General features: G+C 41.7%; 1 protein-coding gene across 1 annotated transcript in view; it reads right to left on the bottom strand.

Annotated features, from left to right (window-relative positions):
* Positions 1–659: 659 nt before the first annotated feature.
* Positions 660–21,750, bottom strand: part of memo1 (mediator of cell motility 1) — a 71,955-nt gene continuing 50,864 nt past the window's right edge. The window contains exons 5-9 of the mRNA XM_073051413.1: positions 17,590–17,701; positions 12,564–12,706; positions 9,333–9,409; positions 1,911–2,015; positions 660–1,327 (exon numbers count right to left, since the gene is read on the bottom strand). Coding sequence (XP_072907514.1) covers positions 1,196–1,327; positions 1,911–2,015; positions 9,333–9,409; positions 12,564–12,706; positions 17,590–17,701 — 569 coding nt within the window. The 3' untranslated portion in view covers positions 660–1,195. The remainder of the gene's footprint in view (positions 1,328–1,910; positions 2,016–9,332; positions 9,410–12,563; positions 12,707–17,589; positions 17,702–21,750) is intronic.

Below are 21,750 nucleotides of genomic sequence, written 5' to 3' on the forward strand. Positions count from 1 at the left end.
TACAGATAACAGCAAGCTATTTAAATGAGTAAAAGACATTGGGGAACAGATTGAACTGTAGTTGACATTATTCCTACCACCGTTCATTTCAACATCAAACCAAGACCCTTGGCTTTGCAAAGTTAGCTATTTCAATTTTTACATTTTTTAAGAAAATCAATTCTCAACTGCTTTTCTGGGAAGTATCTGAATTCCTCAAGTTTCCTTCTGAAAGAACCACAAACTCCAGGTTTACTTCTCACTCTTTTCTCTGCCTTGCCCTTTATGCTGCCCTGCTGTCTGAGCATGCCCCAACAGGACCCAGACCCTCAGAAAGGTATTTTCTTCTTAACTCTGAGGATCAGGATAACAGCCAAGATAGGTTGGGACTACAACAAAGGACAGAGCACCTGACAACATTTCAGGAGAAAGGTCAAGTAAATGGATTTGTTGTGATTGTTCAGTAATTGAGTTTCTAGCTAGCTAGCATGTTTTGTTTCACATAGTGCTTCATTTCCTGCCTGGCACCAGACAGTAACAGTTTTGTTTACTGAGCTAACCCGCTGGAAAAGAAAAGGGAGAAACTGCTTTTATCACCAGGGGAATGACTGGGCACTTCCTGCTTGGAGAAAAGTCTAGGTAAAATTTGAAACTGTTAAAAGTATGTCAAAAGTAAGAAAAATAATCAAGAATAAACTTTAATTGTTTTTAGAAATAGGTAATAAAAACACTACAGTTAGTGACAATTCAGATTACACATCAGATAGCAGGAAATCTAAATCATAAGACCATTTTATTGTGTGTAGCCCTTTATTAGCAACTAAACAAAAAAAATCCTTATACAATGTTGGCAGCACTGCAGCTTATACTTGAGTAACTATGGTATGAGATTATAATGCGACTGATTCGGATATAAATGGTACACTCTTACCCACGTCCTGCCAAACTATCTGTAAGCAAGTACACATCTATTGTTTTATACTGCCAGCACTGGCCAACTTAAATGCTAGTTAATGTCTTCCTGCACCTCACCAGTCTAAAAAGGAGGGGGGAAAAAACAGAGCATATGTCAATCAAAACTATGAGGGGCTACACTTTGGGGAAGAAGAGTTCAAATGTTCAACATCCGATAGCTCCAAATGATGGATGTATGTTTTTGAAGGGAGGCTGGGATCAGGAGACGGAGAACGAAGTGGCTTTCCTGAGTAGCAGTGATTCAGTGGACCATCAGAGTACCCGCAGCATAGCTAACGGAACTATCCTCCCAGTTTTTGCATTGACTTGATTGAGCGTAGTTCAGAAATGAGAAAGCCATGTTCATCCCACTCTTTCTTAATTCCGTCACTGCCTGAAGGAGAAAAAGGAACAGTTCTTAATGTCTTAGTAGTGCCACCTACTCCAATAGGAATTGAAAGGAAGGGGAAGGAAGCCGTGTGTGACTGCTGGAAGTTCTGACAGTGATCAGCTATCACAGTACACTCACAGCAAATAAGGATACATTTTCTCCTCATACACGGGAACATGATTTTGAATTTTATCGAGAACTCTCTCTCTGTATGCAAGGAACTAATTTTTCACATTTACATATGGTCTGTTCTGAGACTGGAATCTCTAGCTTGTTCCTCATCTGAGAGAGGGCTATTTGTTGAAACATAATGGAGACTCTAAAATGGGTATGGCTCATACTCTAAAAGCTGATTTTGAATGCTTTTCCAAGAAAATGCTGGACTTCTTTTGTTCAGGATTTTAATTAATGCATCTCCCTCCAGCACATATTACTGGAGAGTATTTGGCAACTGCTACCAAATGTCATATAGCCCTGATGTGAGTAATTATGTACAGTAATAGAATGCATTTAAAGAGAAGGAGACATAACAGTACAGAGGGTGAATAGGTTAAAAACACAACAGACTTGGATACTTTTAACTTACATTGAGCAGAACCCCAATTGGGTGGCGACCACAGATAGTGTTGTGGTATTTCTTCAAATAGTTGTTAAATGATACAGCATCTAATTGCTCTATAATATCCATACCCTGAAATAAAACAGATTAAGTGATATGGTTTACTGCAAAGTAATCCATTCAGTGATTCCAATGTAAAGCTGTCCACATTACAGATACTTTACAAATCCTGTTGCCTTTCAAAATCATCTCTTCCTGTGTGTAATAGATCACTTCTGTCCAAGGTACAATGACTAATCGTGTACAGGTTAACACACTACATGCAAGTATAAAAGGCTCAGAAGCTGGTAAAGCCCAGAAATGCAGTGATTAGCTGCTGTCAGAGAAGTAACAGGTTGACTTTTTTCAGAATGTTAGTCTGTTCCCGCCTCTCAGTTGCATTCTGATTTTATTTTACAGATTTCTATTGAAACTCACAAATTTTTCCCTTTTTTTAAAAAAAGTAAAAAAACACAAAGGCATACTCAAAACTTTAAAGGCAACCAATGATTATGTTGGGAAAATTACATTTGTACTACATCTTATACTGAGATTATAAATGTCTGCACTTTTCATGAATACATGTCTCTGCACTGGCAGGGAGGGCTAAATAGCAAGCTAGGCTTGATGTACAATCTGCCAGAACTCTACAATGGCATTAGGAAATGGGCCAGAATGGGTTTCACCTCATGTTACTGCTCAGTACAGCTATGACTCATCTTCGATTCCTGTTACCGTATAGAATTTCGGCTGATAGTCATAGAGAAGTACAGCACAGAAACAGGCCCTTTGGCCCATCTAGTCCATGCCAAAACAATTTAAACTGCCTACTCTCATCAACCTACATAAGAACCATACCTCCACTATCCATGTACCTATCCAAACTTACCTTAAACCTTGAAATTGAGCTCACACGCACCACGTGTGTTGGCAGCTCATTCCACACTCTCACAACTCTGAGTGGAGAAGTTTCCCTCATGTTCCCCTTAAACTTTTTATCTTTCACTTTGAATCCATGACCTGGTTGTAGTCCCACCCAACCTCAGTGGAAAAAGCCTGCTTGAATTTACTTTATCTGTATCCCTCATAATTTTGTATATATCAAATCTCCTCTCACTCTTCAACATTCTAAGGAATACAGTCCTAATCTTTTCAATCTTTCCTTATAACTCAGGTCCTCCAGACCCGACAAAATTCTTGCAAATTTTCTCTGTACTCTTTCAAACTTGTTTACATCTTTCTTGTAGGGAGGTGACCAAAACTGCGCTACAATACTCCAAATTAGGCCTCACCAACATCTTATACAACTTCAACATAATCTCATCCCCTGTGCTCAATACACTGATTTATGAAGGCCAATGTGCCAAAAGCTTTCTTTATGACCCTATTTACCTGTGATACCACCTTCAAGGAATTATGGACCTGTATTCCCAAATCCTTTGTTCTACCACTCTCCTCAGTGCCCTCCTCTTCACTGTTCAATGTGATATCACACCTGGGAACTTTAATCAGAATCACTCGATTTCAAGGTTTAAACCTTGAGAAGTTTGGATAGATACATAGATAGTACAGGTATGGAGGGCCATGGTCCTTATGTAGGCATAAAATTACCATAAAACTAAACACTGCAAAACAATGAATAATCGGTGACACTTGCTGCTGGACTTATATACTTCTGAATTATATCATTTAGCTCAGCCAGCCAATCCTCCATCCAGCTTCCATATATCTGAAGCACTGTTGCTTCAAGTCATCAGGACCAAAGTTCAGTACGATGAATTGATGAACATTTTTACATAAGTAATTGCTTCAATAAAATTCTTCTCCTAATTATCCACATAAAGTTATCCTTGTCAGTTATCATATTTCCTTCTATTGCCTCTTGACTAGAAATTAATTAAGCCCCATTTTCCTTTGAGCCAGTTCTTTTCAACAAATCCTGTTATACATTCTCTCACTCATTGCCTTCCCAGCTACCAAATCTTGCTCAATCTATGCAGGCACACAATCTACACACATTTATCATTTCCAACTGCCAATCATTGCTGTGTTCTATTTGTAAGTAAGCCTAAAGCTCATTAATAATATGTTCAAGCTTGCAGCAACTCAAAGCTCCGACAACTTTCCATTTCAAAGAAAACATGTCAAGAAATGGGACCTCAGCTACCACTGAAAAGTAGACAAAGATTTGACAGGAGTAAGGGTTTAAGATATGTACTGTGTGTGAAACTGGCGGGTCATTTAGAAAAGGCATTGAGTTACTGAAACCACTCACAAGAAAAAAAATCTGCATGTAATTGACAAAATTTGCAACACAGCCTGTGTTTGTATAGCACAGTAAACATAGTAAAATATCCTGAGACACATTAGAGCATTAATAGACAAAGTACTGTGCAAAAGTCTTAGGCACATATATATAGTTCGGGTGTCTGAGGCACGATACTGTAATAATTTTTAAAATTGCACTATACTGCTGAAACAAAAAAAAACAAATTTCATGACATAAGTGAGTGATGATGAATCTCCTGTGGTCTGATACGAGTCTGTTGTGAACAGAGCAGGGAGGGTTCAGGGAGAGAGGAATCATGGTTGGGAAAAGGGGAAGGGAGAGGGGAGGGAGTGAGAAGAACTAGAGAGACATTCTGTAATGATCAATAAACCAATTGTTTGGAATCAATAGACCTTGCTTGGTGTCTCAGAGCTGGGTGTGTCTGCATGTGCACCACCGAACCACCCCCCCTCCCCCCACCCCCCCGGCACTTCTTCTCTGCCTCATGTACCACATCCCTCCTGGGACACTCCGCCCTCACCATTCCCCAAATCCTTTGCTTCCGCCAAATTTACAAACTCGCTCTCCACACCAAGTTGATAAATATAGTACTGTGTAAAAGTTAGGTACCCTAGCTCTGTGTGTGCGTGCCTGCCTAAGACTTTTACACAGTACTATATTATTTGACGCACAGACATGAAAAGAAACACTGAAACACATCCAAAGGCTTGGTCCAATAGGAGATGGAGAGGTTTTGGGGGGCAAATTCCACAGCCTAGGGTTGAAGCTGCTGAAAATGACATCTGACATGCAAGCAGGTTTCCAACGTAATGTTTCCTTGCAGAAGAGAAATATTAAATGGTGAGGAGAGACACTCAGAAATAACATCCAACTGAAGGCAATAATAGGAGTCCATTAGTGCCCAAACAAATAGGTACAGTCATTTTTCCTGGTTGAGAGTCATTCTCACTTTTCAACTGTAATTAAACTTCATGTACTTCAATCATATAGTTTAGCAAGAGGCAAACAGTCTGGGGAGATCTCGCCTGGTTCATAAGACCATAATAGGAGCAGAAGTAGGCCATTTGGCCCATAAAGTCTGCTACATTTTATCTTGGCAGCTCCATTTTCTCTCTCAGCCCCAATTTCCTGCCTTCTCTCCGTATCCCTTCATGCCATGACTAATCAAGAATCTTATCAACCTCTGCCTTAAATATACCCAACGACTTGGCCTCCACAGCCATTTGTGACAATGAATTCTCCAGATTCGCCACCCTCTGGCTAACGAATTTCCTCCACATCTCCGTTCTAAATGGACACCTCTCTATTCTGAGGCTGTGCCTTCTGATCTAAGAATCCCCCACTATAGTGAACACCCTCTTCACATCCATGCTATCTAGGCCTTTCAATATTTGATAAGTTTTAATGAGATCTATCCCCCTCCCCCCATTCTCCTAAACTCCGGTGAGTACAGGCCAACAGCCATCAAATGCTCCTCATCCACATGATAGTGAGTATAGGAATAGATTGAGGTGGAGGATAAATGCTTGGCTGAGGAATTGGAGCAGGGGGCAGGGATTCAGATTTCTCGATCATTGGGAGCTCTTTTAGGGCAGGTGTGACCTGTACAATAAGGACAGGTTGCACTTGAATCCAAGGGGACCAATATCCTGGCAGGAAGGTTTGCTAAGGCTACTGGGGCAAGTTTAAACTAGAACTGCTGGGGGGTGGGAACCAAACTGAAGTAACGGAGGAAAGGGAGGTCGGCTCACAAACAGAGAAAGCTTGGAGACAGCACAAAAGGGAGGATAGGCAGGTAATAGAGAAGGGACGCATTCAGACCAATGGTTTGAGATGTGTCTATTTTCATGCGAGGAGTATTATGAATAAAGCAGATGAGCTTAGAGTGTGGATCAGCACTTGGAGCTATGATGTTGTGGCCATTACAGAGACTTGGATGGTGCAGGGGCAGGAAGGCAAAAGAGGTGGAGGGCGTGGCACTATTGATCAGAGATAGCGTCACGGCCACAGAAAAGGAGGAAGTCATGGAGGGGTTGTTAATGGAGTCTCTGTGGGTGGAAGTTAGGAATAGGAAGGGGTCAATAACTCTACTGGGTGTTTTTTATAGGCCACCCAATAGTAACAGGGACATTAAGGAGCAGATAGGGAGGTAGATTCTGGAAAGGAGTAGTAATAACAGGGTTGTTGTGGTGGGAGATGTTAATTTCCCCAAATACTGATTGGTATTTCCCTAGAGTGAGGGGTTCAGATAAGGTGGAGTTTGTTAAGTGTGTTCAGGAAGGTTTCTTGACACAATATGTAGATAAGCCTACAAGAGGAGAGGCTATACTTGATCTGGTATTGGGAACTGAACCTGGTCAGTTGTCGGGTCTCTCAGTGGGAGAGCATTTTGGAGATAGTGATCACAATTCTATCTCCTTTACGGTAGCATTGGAGAGGGATATGAACAGATAAATTAGGGAAACGTTTAATTGGAGTAAGGGGAACTATGAGGCTATCAGGCAGGAACTTAGAAGCATAAATTGGAAACAGATGTTCTCAGGGAAACGTACCGAAGAAATGTGGCAAACGTTCAGGGGATATTTGCATGGGGTTCTGAGTAGATACGTTCCAATGAGACATGGACAGGATGATAGGGTACAAGATCCATGGTGCACAAAGGATGTTGTAAATCTAGCCAAGAAGAAAAGAAGAGCTTACGAAAGGTTCAAAAAACTAGGCAATGATAAGAATCTAGATGATAAGGCTAGCAGGAAGGAGCTTAAGAATGAAATTAGGAGAGCCAGAAGGGGCCATGAGAAGGCCTTGGCAGAACAGGATTAAGGAAAACCCCAAGGCGTTCTACAAGTATGTGAAGAGCAAGAGGATAAGACGTGAGAGAATAGGACCAATCAAGTGGGACAATGGAAAAGTGTGTATGGAACCGGAGGAAATAGCGGAGGTACTTAATGAATACTTTGCTTCAGTATTCACTATGGAAAAAGATCTTGGCAATTGTAGGGATGACTTGCAGTGAACTGAAATGCTTGAGAATGTAGATATTAAGAAAGAGGATGTGCTGGAGCTTTTGGAAAGCATCAAGTTGGATAAGTCACTGGGACCGGATGGGATGTACCCCAGGCTACTGTGGGAAGTGAGGGAGGAGATTGCTGAGGCTCTGGCAATGATCTTTGCATCATCAATGGGGATGGGAGAGGTTCCAGAAGATTGGAGGGTTGCAGATGTTGTTCCCTTATTCAAAAAAGGGAGTAGGGATAGCCCAGGAAATTATAGGTCAGTGAGGCTTACTTCAGTGGTTGGTAAGTTGATGGAGAAGATCCTGAGAGGCAGGATTAATTAACATTTGGAGAAGCATAATATGATTAGGAATAGTCAGCATGACTTTGTCAAAGGCAGGTCGTGCCTTATGAGCCTGACTGAATTTTTTAAGGATGTGGCTAAACACATTGATGAAGGTAGAGTGGTAGATATAGTGTATATGGATTTCAGCAAGGTATTTGATAAGGTACCCCATGCAAGGCTTATTGAGAAAGCGAGGAGGCATGGGATGCAAGGGGACATTTCTTTGTGGATCCAGAACTGGCTTGCCCACAGAATGCAAAGAATGGTTGCAGACAGGTCATATTCTGCATGGAGGCCGATGACCAGTGGTGTGCTTCAGGGATCTGTTCTGGGACTCCCTACTCTTCGTGATTTTTATAAATGACCTGGATGAGGAAGTGGAGGGATGGGTTGGTAAATTTGCTGATGACACAAAGGTTGGGGGTGTTGTGGATAGGGTGCAGGGCTGTCAGAGGTTGCAACAGGACATTGATAGGATGCAAAACTGGGCTGAGAAGTGGCAGATGGAGTTCAACCCAGACAAGTGTGAGCTGGTTCATTTTGGTAGGTCAAATATGATGACAGAATATAGTATTAATGGTAAGACTCTTGGCAATGTGGAGGATTAGAGGGATATTGGGGTCCGAGTCCATAGGACACTCAAAGCTGCTGTGCAGGTTGACTCTGTGGTTAAGAAGGCATACGGTGTATTGGCCTTCATCAATCGTGGGATTGAGTTTAAGAGCTGAAAGGTAATGTTGCAGCTATATAGGACCCTGGTCAGAACCCACTTGGAGTACTGTGCTCAACTCTGGTTGCCTCACTATAGGAAGGATGTGGAAACCATAGAAAGGGTGCAGAGGAGATTTACAAGGATGTTGCCTGAATTGGGGAGCATGCCTTATGAAAATAGGTTGAGTGAACTCAGCCTTTTCTCCTTGGAGCGACGGAGGATGAGAGGTGACTTGATAGAGGTGTACAAGATAATGAGAGGCATTGATCATGTGGATAGAAGCTTTTCCCAGGGCTGAAATTGCTAGCACGAGAGAGAATAGTTTTAAGGTGCTTGGAAGTAGGTACAGAAGACATGTCAGGGCTAAGTTTTTTTTACGCAGAGAGTGGTGAGTAAACGAAATGGGCTGCCGGAGGCAGAAACAATAGGGTTTCCATTACACAGATCAACTGAGACACATCGCACAGCGACTTCTTTTTATAAAGAGAAATATGAATAAGCACAAGGACTAGAATAAAAATTACAGTAACTCTAAAACTCATAATAAGCTCAACACCAAAACTGGTTGACTGCCACAGACTGACCATGTAAAATGTGCATTCCCTCCAGCACTGGCAGCAATGTGTATATTACCTACAGTTACTGATCCACGCTACCTCCCCAAACACAGCACCTCTGGTACCAAGACCCTGTGGCTGTGTAAAGATCTGGGAATTCTCCTCAAAAGCACTGTGGAAGTACATTCACTAGAGGGATTGCAGAAGTTTAAGGCAAGAGCTTACTAACACCTCGAGCAATTAGATTTGGACAATTAATGCTGGCCTCTCCAGCGATGCCCATGTCCCAAAAATGCACAAACCTGTTGGATCAAGTGACTTTTTATGTTGCACATTCTGTGCAAGGATCATGGGCTCAGTACAATAGAACTCCGTGAGCAAATTAGTGTATAGTTTATTGGTATCGGTAGCTTATTAAAAACAAATGAAGCTGGAACAGAGTACATGGGGGAGGGAGAGGGAGGAAGAAAGGGGTCTACTTCCTCGAAATAACCCATCATTTCCCATACCATTTTATCCAAGTGCTGAATTGATCTGTAGATCTCCCCTTGACTCTCATCATAATGCGTGTATCGGAAACGTTGTCCTGAAAAATAACAAAGGTCAAAAATCGAAGATAGAGATGGTGGGGCACACTTCATCCCAGCTAGAAACATTGCATCTCTAACTATACCAGTACTATTGTGTTACCACTGCAGTATTGTAATCCAAGTAGCCTCCTGATCTACTGTGAATATCCAGAGTTCTAGGCATAATGGCATGGTTCTTGTGAAATCTTTGTTAACTAATATTCTACACATAAGGAATCTGTATTCCTTTATGATGTGGTTCTCAGTAAATCCATTAAAGTTGAAGTCAGAAGTTTACATACACCTTAGCCAATTACACTTAAACTCAGTTTTTCACATTTCCTTACATTTAATCCTAGAAAACATTCCTTGTCTTAGGTCAGTTAGGATCACTACTTTATTTTAAAAATGTGAAATGTCAGAATAATAGTAGAGAGAGTGATTATTTCAGCTTTTATTTCTTTCATCACATTTCCAGTGGGTTAGAAGTTTACATACACTTTGTTAGTATTTGGTAGTATTGGCTTTAAATTGTTTAACTTAGGTCAAACGTTTTGGATAGCCTTCCACAAGCTTCTCACAATAAGTTGCTGGAATTTTGTTCCATTCCTCCAGACTGAACTGGTGTAACTGAGTCAGGTTTGTAGGCCTCCTTGCTCGCACACGCTTTTTCAGCTCTGCCCACAAATTTTCTATCGGATTGAGGTCAGGGCTTTGTGATGGCCACTCCAATACCTTGACTTTGTTGTCCTTAAGCAATTTTGCCACAACTTTGGAGGTATGCTTGGGGTCATTGTCCATTTGGAAGACCCATTTGCGACCAAGCTTTAACTTCCTGGCTGATGTCTTGAGATGTTGCTTCAATATATCCACATAATTTTCCTTCCTCATGATGCCATCTATCTTGTGAAGTGCACCAGTCCCTCCTGCAGCAAAGCACCCCCACAACATGATGCTGCCACCCCCATGCTGCACAGTTGGGATGGTGTTCTTCGGCTTGCAAGCCTCACCCTTTTTCCTCCAAACATAACGATAGTCATTATGGCCAAACAGTTCAATTTTTGTTTCATCAGACCAGAGGACATTTCTCCAAAAAGTAAGATCTTTGTCCCCATGTGCACTTGCAAACTGTAGTCTGGCTTTTCTTATGGCTGTTTTGGAGCAGTGGCTTCTTCGTTGCTGAGCAGCCTTTCAGGTTATGTCGATATAGGACTCGTTTTACTGTGGATATAGATACTTGTCTACCTGTTTCCTCCAGCAGCTTCACAAGGTCCTTTGCTGTTGTTCTGGGATTGATTTGCAGTTTTTTCGCCAAAGTACGTTCATCTCTAGGAGACAGAATGCATCTCCTTCCTGAGCAGTATGACGGCTGTGTGGTCCCATGGTGTTTATACTTGCATACTATTGTTTGTACAGATGAATGTGGTACCTTCAGGCATTTGGAAAGTGCTCCCAAGGATGAACCAGACTTGGGGAGGTCCACAATTTTTTCTCTTGAGGTCTTGGCTGATTTCTTTTGATATTGTTTGTAAACTTCTGACCCACTGGAATTGTGATATAGTCAATTAAAAGTGAAATAATCTGTCTGTAAACAATTGCTGGAAAAATTCCTCAAGTCATGCACAAAGTAGACGTCCTCAATGTCTTGCCAAAACTATAGTTTGCTAATATGAAATCTGTGGAGTGGTTAAACAATGAGTTTTAATGACTTCAACCTAAGTGTATGTAAACTTCTGACTTCAGCTGTAAATGTATATTACATATACATTATAAATTGCATGAACTTTTTTTTCATTATGTTTATGTTTGGTTTTCAATGTGAGAGATGCTCATATGAAACTTTCTCAATCAAGCTTCGGCTGATGGTCTGAAGCACCTCCCGATCAGTCAGATGTTGGGGAAAGCACCCTACACTCTGGCCCTAACCCGAAAGAAACATAGCACTGTCCATTCTCCACAAAGAGCACTTGATTACTTTTGTGTGAGAATGGCAAATAGTGTTCATCCAGGAACAGTGCTGTATTTAAATCTGTGGCTGCAAGGATACTGGATTTTAACCCAAGTTGAGAAGATGAAAACCCAACTCATTCAGCCACTTAACTCCCTGCCTCCAATTTCTATCTCTATAGCTCACTGGCATTTAAAGATAATTTAGTATCTGAGTAGCAGGTTAAAAGGTAAGCTAATGTACAGTGCCTCCTAGCAACATGCCTTCATACTAAAACCTCTGTAGAATCCCTAGCAATAAGTATCAGAAAAGGGCAGCTATACAGTTGTAAACTTTGTAAAAAAAAAAACGTTTGTTTCAGTGAAGGTTTTTAATCGCCACTTCTTACAGACAGATTAGTTAAGATATTTGAAGGTGAATGATACAAAACCATTAACATGCTCTGAACATTTATAAACAGCCCATCCAAATACGTAAAACACTTCTTATATTTCCATGTTTATAAGTGCAATGGAATAAGCAATTGGTGGAAACGGATTTCAGAGGTTAACTGGAGATGACCAGAATTGAGCCCCATTTCACCTCGGCAACTGCATTCTGTGGGCAGACTCTGTTCAAACCATTGCTGTTTGTTCATTTACCTTCCAACTGTTCCGATCTCTATCCTTTGAAATAGAGCACAATATGAATGTGTAACTAGAAAGTATGCCATATATTCATGAATTGTCAGTGTGTTGGGATACTGATGTGTATGCAGTATAGAGGCAGATATGCTGATATTGGTGCCAGAGGTGGATGCCAATGTATTGAGTATTTCTGTCTGTAGCAATGTTGGTATGGGTTGACAATGCAAGTGTGTCAATGTGCATGTGTGTATATTAGCATAGGGGTGAGTGTGCAGATGTGTGGTATTGTCCTATGTATGTGCACTTCAAACTGTGTTGTGTGCGTGTGTGTGAGAGAGAGAGAGACAGAGAGAGGGAGGGAGGGAAGGTGTACAAAATGTACTGTGTGTGTGAATGCATACATGAATGTACAATGCATCTCTGGGTATATGCACTGCTGTGTGAAAATGCGTCAAAGACGAAAGGTTGGGAGAAAACAGTCAAAAATGTTAACAGATAGGAGGCTTCTTCCTTTAGTGATTGAATTAAACATAGTAGTTGTTGTTCTCTGAATGTTTCCAACAACAGAATCAGAGCGTGATTGAAACAGGTACATACCCCAGTGACAGAAATCTGATGAAATCACAAAGAGATTTAGAGGATCTGCAAGGTATTTACTAAACAGCTCCCCGTACATCTGTTCTTTGGAATCACTCAATGCTCCAACCAAAACAGGAACAATAGTTAACTCATCTTTTTGGCTGGTTAAAAACACAGAAAGAAATGGTCATTTCAAACAAAATATTTAAATTAAACAACAAATAGAGACAAAACAGAATTGTTAGCAGTTTCAAGTTAAACTTTGTGATTATTACTATATTTTGGATTATTCGCTTGCTTCCCGATTATCAGCAGTCATTCAGCAGTACAGCTCTCCAGTTCAGAAAGTCGTGCTCTAAAGCCCATTCCAGAGACGTGAACTCATTGACTGAGCTGTCACAGCTCTGAAGTACTGATTGATTGCAGAACTTTAAATTCCTCAGTGTTACCATTTCAGAGGATGTGTCTTGGGTCCAGCACATAAGTGCCATTATGAAGAAAGCATGGCAGAGCCTCTACTTTATTAGAGGTTTGCGAAGATTTGGCATGCAGTTTAAAACTTCAACTTCTACAGATGTGTAGTGTTGAGTATATTGACTGGTTGCATCGTGTCATGGTATAGAAACACCAATGCTTTTGAACGGAAAAGCTGACAAAAAGTAGTGGATACGGCCCAGTCCATCACGGGTAAATCCCTCCCCACCATTGAGCACATCTACAAGGAGTGCTGTTGCAGGAAAGCAGCATCCATCATCAAGGACCCCCACCGTCCAAGGCCATGCCCTCTTCTCACTGCTGCCATCAGGAGGGTGGTGCAGGAGCCTCAGGACTCACGCCACCAGGTTCAGGAACCGTTCATACCCCTCAACCATCAAACTCTTGAACCAGAGGGGATAACTTTACTCAACTTCTCTCGCCCCCATCACTGAACTTTCCAAGAACCTGTGGACTCACTTTTGTCTCATGTGCTATATGTGATATTTATTTATTTATTTATTCTTTTTGTCTTTGCACAACTTGTTTTTTTCACGTTAATTGTCCGTCCAGTTGGGGGCAGTCTTTCATTGACTCTGTTCTGTTTCTGGCATTTACTGTGAATGCCCGCAAGAGAATGAACCTCGGGGTTGTATATAGTGACATACATGAACTTTGATAATAAATTTACTTTGAACTTTGAAGGTTAAATAAAGGCTCCATCTGCTTTCTCAGGTGAAGGCAATGGGTCTCCAGAACTTCTTCCCACTGCTCTGTCAAATAATATCCCTCAAGCAGTATCACTGGAACAGATGACCAGGGCACTAAACGTAACACAGCTCAGGGGGAGGGGCAAGCCAGTGCCTCATTTCCCTACATTACTAGTCTTCAACAGTGGTTTAGTTGGCAAGAGATTGCAATGCACTGAAAATAATTTATGCAGTTTTATTTTATATCTTGCAATTGACCAGTGCTCAGTGAAAAACACTACTGATTATCAAGGAGCTGCCACCAGCCAATATCCTTCTGACTTGAACTGAGAGGGCAGCTCGCAGACATTTAAAAGAACATCTCAACAGACTGAAATTTATGACAAATTTATTTCTTGTCAAGGGAGAGAACTTGGAAAGAGAAAAGATCTTTTTGTCACACTGTGTTATATTTCTAATACACATTTCTAATCATTGACCGCCTTTATCATCAGCTGGATGTGTAAATGAAGCCACAATTCCAAATTCCAACCCCACTATTGATCCAATAATGTTTGTATTGAATACTTTGGCACTAAAATGCTTTCACAGAATATCCAATGCTTATGAATTTTTAACAATTTGCATCCACTTAATGTCAATAATTCAGAGGAGTCTTGCCTGGCCTGAAAGTAATGGCATAAAATCTGCTAAATTTTAAACAGGGAAGAAGGTTCTTTAAAAATAAATGCCAAGCTGTGCCAGAACTGTTCTGTGAAGAACTCAGCAAGTCAGGCAGCTCCTATGGATATGGACCTTTAAACCAACGTTTAGGGCTGAAACCCATCATCAGGACTGGAAACGAGAGGGGAAGATGCCAAAATAAGGTGGGGGTAGGGAAGGGGAAGGAGTACAAGCTAGCAGGTAATAGGTGAATTCAGGAGGCTTAGGGAGGGAGGATAAAATAGGAGGTGATAGGTGGAAAAAGAAAAGGGCTGGATAAAAAGGAATATAATAGGAGAGGAGAATAGTCAATGGGAGAAAGGGAAGGAGGAGGGACACCAAGGGTGAGGAGGGGTGGGCCAGAGTGGGGACTTGAAGAGGTAAGTTGGGGGGGGGGGGGGGGAAATACCTTCAGTGGTGTCATCATGGCAGAAGAGGAGGCCATGGACTGACTGACAGACTAGGAATGTGGATTGAAATTAAAATGGTTGGACACCAGGAAATCCTGCTTTCTGTGGAGCGAAGGTGCTCGACAAAGCAGTCCCCCGATCTACATCGGGTGACACCAGTGTAGAGGCGGCTCCATTGGGAGTACCAGATACAATAGATGACTCTCAACAGATTTGCAGGTAGAGTGTTGCCTCGCTTTGAAGGACTGTTTGGCCTCTGAATGGAGCTGGGGGAGGAGGTGAATGACAGGTGTAGCATTTCCGACTCTTGCAGGGAAACGTGACAGAAAGAAAATTAGTGGGGAGGGACGAATGGACAAGAGAATCATGGAGTTAGAGATCTGTGTGGAAAGTGGACAGTGGGGGTGGATGGTAAAATGTGTTTGTTGGTAGGGTCCCACTGAAGATGGAGGACGTTGCGGAGAATGTGTTGAACGCAGAGGCTCATGGGGTGGTCGGTGAGGACAAGAGCAACTGTAACCCTATTAAGGCAACGTGAAGATGGGGTGAGTGCGGATGTCAGGGAAACCATAAGACGCAAGATATAGGAGCAGAATTAGGCCATTTGGCGAGGGCTGTATCAGTGGTGGAGGAAGGAAAACCCTATTCTTTGAAGAAGGACATCTCTGAATTTCGGGAAAACATCGTCCTGGGAACAGATACGGTGGAGATGAAAAAACTGAGAAAAGGGAATGGCATTTTTATATGAGACGGGGTGGGAAATGGTATAGTCAGGATAGCCATGGAAATCGGTAGCTTGTAAAAGATGTCGATAGATATCCAGAGATGGAGACAGGGAGATCAAGAAAGGTGAGTGAGGTGTCAGAAACGGACCAAGTGAAGCTAGGGGCAGGGTGGAAGTTGGAGGCGAAATTGATGGGCTCAGCATGTGTGCATGAAGCAGCACCATTTCAGTCGTCAATGTATGTAGAAAGAGTTGGTGAGCATTACCAAGGTACACTGAGACCATGGGCTGTTCCTTAGCCAACGAAAAGGCAGGTATACAGGGACCACGAGAGTGCCCATGGGTGTCCCTTGAGCTTGGAAGAAATGGGAGGAGCCGAATGAGAAATTATCGAGGGTGAGGACCAGTTCTGTCAGACGGAGGAGGGTGATAGTAGAGGGGAACTGGTTGGGAATTGTCAAGAAAGAAGTGGAGAGCTTTAAGGCTTTCTTGATGGGGAAGTACATTGCTGTGTGTTTCCTGGCCAAATGCAAAATGCTGACATCATAACCTGAAAGAAGCAAATATCCCAAAGTTCACAACTTGAGCCCATTTCATGACCCTGTGTTATCCCCCTGCTGCTTTATCACAACTTATGCTTTATTGTGATTGGTACCAAACCCAGCTTGTTCCAATTCAGCAAACTTTAGCTAGTTGTGGAATAAGCACAACCCATTTGGAGACAATAAATTCTATTTTACAAGACTTAAACATCATTTGCAAAAGGATTGGTGCAACATCAAACTCAAGAAAAAAGCTAAATCCTAATTTATCACCCTCAACATCTGCAAGTTTCAGTTCATTATTTGAAAGGAACCAAACAACCAAAGTTAATTAAACAAAACCTTTATTATCTACTTTGGCTCTCAACAATACCTCAGTTTTAAAATTCACTTACTGGTCTTCAAAAGCCTGCCTGGACTGTTTACGTACCATTGTCCTGTCCTATAATTCTCAGAAATTTGCACGCTCTTTCCACTCTGGTTCCTACTCTTGATTTTTCATGCTCCACTGTTGACAATTGCTCCTTCAGCTCAGAAATTCTTTTCCTAAATGCCTCTGCCTCTCTTTGCTCCAAGTTGCTTGGTCAAAGTACCTTTCTGACCAAGCACTCCCTTACACATCCTAACATTTTGTTTCAAATTTTGTGCAAATATGCTTCTTTTAAGCACCTGCAACAATTTTTTATCAAATTGAGGGGATACGTAAGTAGTTGTTTGCATAGAATTTGCATAAGTTCAACATCAAGCTGCATAGCGAGATAACTAAGGCAGGTGGCAGGTTATTTCATGAAGGTAGTTTTTAAGAAGAAATTTGGGGAAGTGTAGAGATTTACAGAAGGGCGCTTCAGAGTTTTCAGCTGAGGTGATTAAGTATTATATTTGAAGTGTTATCAATGTAGAGCTGGAAGATTCTGCAGGCACAAATTAATGGTGATTTCAAAATAATGGTGTCATTATTTTTTAAAAATTGAGCCACCTTTTAACCAGGGAGCAGAAATATGTCAGCAAGCACTGGGTGAGAGATGAACAGGACAGTAAGGAGACAGCAGAGTTTCGGATGACTGCAAATTTACTAAATGCAGAGTGAGGATGATGAATTAGCAGTGCACTGTAATAATTAAGTCTGCAATAATTATAGAATGGATGGAAGCAGAGTCAACTCAGGGACAGTGCAAGGATTAAAGACAGACGATGACACGAAGAGCTGTATATGCGAACCAACCCTCAGCCTCATTAGCAAGTCAAAGAAATCTCAGTTCTTCACCTCACTTTGTAAATCTAGCTTGATTTTAGTTATTTAGTTTTAAAGTCACATACCCACTCCACCCTTTACCTGTCAAGGGAAACAACTTCTCTCAAAATTACCGCACCATCTCCACTGGTCATGTAAAACCGCTCAGTTGAATCACAGAAGGCAATGCGAGCCTAACCAAACCAATAAATGTACACTCATTCACAGTGTATGGCAGCTGGCAGTCTTACCTTTCCATGGTTTTAGCTGTGTAAGGCAAATGCATCTCAATACTGTGTTCGTCTTCATCTATTTGGATAGTCATCCGCTCAAACATTCCTGTCTTCCACAGCTCTCCATAAACTGATCGTTACAAAAGACTGAAGTTAATACCACAAGTATCAACATGCTCAACCCAATGTTCATTTCCACTCATTTATGATTATCTGAACCCCAAATGCCCCAATTAACAACTCTACTGGGCATTTATTAGAAGTTTTGAGGATCTAAGCGAATAACCTCCATTTCACGCTCTCCCTCATAATCAAACAGAGGTTTTAAATTAAAAGCTATAGGATCGCAGCCTAATATCATCCATTCTAAATCCAATTTGTCTAGTAGGAAAGTAACTTTCATGTGCTAAACATTGGAAGGATTAAAGCATTTAACAATTTAGGCCAAGCAGACCAAACACCCTAGACTTTGTGGTGTCTTAACACAGTGTGGCAGCAGCAATGTTATAATGCAATTGTACATACGGAACTCAAACCTAGGAGGAATTCAAGAGAACAAAGAACAAGTTATCCAGTAATGGCAGGCAGCATTGCCACATCTTATTCCTGCAGATTTTCATTATTAAAGCTTTGTGGTTTATTTTGGAATAGTTTCCAGATTACCCAACAATGAATGATGTTTGACAATAATATCACAAAATACTTTTGTGCTACTAAAAGTTCAAATGCCTTGATCTGGGTGTGGTCAAAATTTTCAATTTTCGGTGGTCATTTGTATAATTGAATTTAACTCTATCAATAGCATTTTAACTCCTTTTTAAATTAATATTCAGAAATCACAGGTTGCAATTAGAGGTATTCACATTTGAGAATTATTAGCAATGAAGTAACAATGCTGAAAATCTTTTTTCCAAATCTTGATTTGCTCAGTAAAGACCATAGAAACAAATATGGCTGAGTTACCCAAGCTTTACTGTCAAACACTGAATGTTTACAGACCCATTGTAGTTTAAGTGAGTATTTCAAGCATTGACATTTTCACAAACACCAAACATTTAATTCACACAAACAATGGGATTTTTAATTGGTGACTTCATCCCAATGTAGTCTGATTAATCCAGAAGAAACCTATTTCCCTTCTAATACCATTTCATCATTGATCTTTTCTAAAAACATTTTTTTCAATTGAGGGAGGCATGGGCCACTCAGGCCCTCTGGATTCAAATCAGCAATGTGTGCATTATCTGTGCAACCCCAAGGCCTATTAAAATATGTGAGTGCTGAGGTACTTTGAAGGACAAGAGTGGAAATCCGTGATTGACTTAGGGCAGCCCTCATGCAGCATAATGTAAATGAAAAACAAGCTCTCAATGTCTTACATTAGCAATACATGAATTTGTGTCAAAAACACGTGTACATGTACGATAGTGTTAGATTTGGAGCAATGTAGAAAAAAATATGCACAAAGGTTTGTATAATTTGGATTGCCTTCGTTAGATGATAAGAAGCTAATGCATCAGAAGTATTTATAATTCTAACTTGGCTGAGACAGGATAAACAGAAACCACCTGTACTACATGGATAAAGAGCCACAGTTAAAGGACAATTCATATCAAATTAAATACCAGAGATTTCTCAGATTTAGAGACTTAGAATTAAAATATTGTTCACTTGTGTATGCCCTGGTTAAGATTTTACTGCTAATGTCGTAGGGTATTTCATTTAATAGTTAACTGTACAAGCAGTGTGTTCTACTGATTGTTTGGGTTTCAGTTGAAGATAAGGGGTTTTGATGTTCAACCCAGGAATGTTGGGTCAGCCAATCAGGATGATGGAATTGGGAGAAGGTTCTGGAGAATGCTGGGGGAGAGGTTTTGTGACGGACACTGGTGTGAGTCGAGGTCTTTTCGGCAGGAGATGGAGAAGAAAGGAGATTGAGAGGACTCAACCAAACTGAAACGTGCAATTCGATGGAGTCCAAGATGGGAAATTCTACCGGTGATTAGTGAATAGGAGTTGGCACCGTGAGTAAAAGGGCACATCCAGCTTTTGGGAGATATCAGCTCCAATTTTGTGCACATTTGACTGGTTTACTTATAATGAACCGATTTATTTTATTCTTTCTTTTTCTTTTTTCTTCAATGACTGTTTGGTTAAGCTGACCTTCATAAATACATCCTTTTTTTACAATTGGATGTGGTGTACAATCTGTTCTTTCCTTGCTGACAGATAATTGCACATGGGCAGTATTTACACAGTATTCGTTCAGATCATGGTTCGGGTGGTCGAAACATCCCAGCTTCCCAGTTTGGTGGGACCCAAGTCATACCGACCCCAGATGTACTGTTTCCTCACCGCTGAGTTCAGTGGCCATTAGCGAGGGGCTAATGAGCTGTGTCCCTAGAGACGCCTGGTAAAAGGGGGTTTCATATGTGATGTATATGCACCTTGACCAGTGGCCAATCTGGACATTGGAAATTTGGAGAGGAGGGGCCTTCAATCAGGTCCACTGCTGAAGGATAAAGGGCAGGAGCAGCTTGCAGCAGTGTATAGCGCTTTGACCAGCAGCCAATCGGCATTTGGAATTGATTAGTAAGAAAAAATTAAAGGAAGGCAGGGGCAAGAACTACGGCCATCATCTGAGTGGACAGAGTCAGAGTGGTGATTTTAAGGCTTTAGCTCTTCGAGGCTTCACTCAGAGAAGGCAAAGGAAAGAAAAGCTCAGATTTTTTTCTTCTTTTTATCTGCTCAGCTAGGACAGTAGAGATGTCAGGCAGGATAGTTTAATGCTCCTCTTGCGGGATGTGCAAAGGCAGGGAAACCTCCAGTATTCCTGACCATTACACCTGCAAGAAGCACATCTAGCTACAGCTTCTAATAGTCCCTGTTAGGGAGTTGGAGCTATATTATTCGGGAGGCTGATGAGGTGACAGATAGGACATATGGAGAGGTAGTTACATACAAGGTGCAGGACACAGGAAACTGGGTAACTGTCAGGAAGGGGAAAGGGGTTAAGGAGCCAGTGCAGAGTACCCCTGTGGCCATTTCCCTCAACAACAAGTATATCACTGGATTCTGTCTGGGGTGGGGAGGGGGGGTGACCTAACAGAAGAAAGTCACAGTGGTTGGGCCTCTGACACTGTTTGCCTCTGTGACTCAAAAAAGAAGGGAGGAAGAAGAGGCACGCTGTGCTGTTAGGGGATTGTTACTTAAGGAAATGGACAGGAGGTTCTGTGGGCGAGAACGAAAATCCCAGATGGCATGTTGCCTTCTGGGTGTCAGGGTCCAGAATATCTCAAATCGAGTCCTCAGCATTCTTAAATGGGAGAGTGAACAGCCAGAGGTCATGGTCCATGTAGGGTAGGAAGAGTGACGAGGTTCTGCATAGGGAGTTCAGGGAGTAGGTGCTGTCAAAGGGCAGGACCTCCAGGGCTGTGATCTCAGGATTGCTACCCATGCCATGTGCTAGTGAGGCCAGAACTAGGAAGATTATACAGTTTTTAACACGTAGCTAAGGGGTTGGTGTAGGAGGGAGGGCATAAGATTTTTGGATCATTGGGCTCTCTGCCAAGGCAGGTGGGACCTGTACAGAAGGGACAGTTTGCACCTGAATTGCAGGGGAACTAATATCCTAGCAGGAAGGTTTGTTAATGCTGCATGGTGGGGTTTAAACTAGAGTTGCAAAAGGATGGGAACCAGAGTCCCAGTACAGATAGCAGAGAGGCTGTGCAGGCAGATGTTGGTAAGACCTCAGACAAAGTTAGGAATCAAAAGGTTTAGCATGGTGTGACAAAATCAAAAAGGGTGAATACAGGACTGAAGATGTTGTATGTGAATGTGCGCCATATATGGAATAAGGTAGATGAACTTGCAGCACAGTTGCAGGTTGGCAGGTATGATGTTGCAGGCATCACTGAATCATGGCTGAAAGAACATAGCTAAGAGCCTAATGCCCAAGGATACACATTGTATTGAAAGGATAGGCAAGAAGGCAGAGGGGCAGCATCAATTTGTTGCTAAAATGAAATCAAATCATTAGAAAGAGGTGGCATAGGGTCAGAAGGTGTTGAATCACTGTGATTAGAGCTAAGGAACTGCAAGAACTCCCTGATAGGAGTTGTATACAGACCCCCCCTCCCCCCAAACAGTTGTAAGGATGTGGCCTACAAATTACAATGG

The sequence above is a fragment of the Hemitrygon akajei genome, chromosome 7, assembly GCF_048418815.1.
Source record: "Hemitrygon akajei chromosome 7, sHemAka1.3, whole genome shotgun sequence".
Classification (NCBI taxonomy): Eukaryota; Metazoa; Chordata; class Chondrichthyes; order Myliobatiformes; family Dasyatidae; genus Hemitrygon; species Hemitrygon akajei.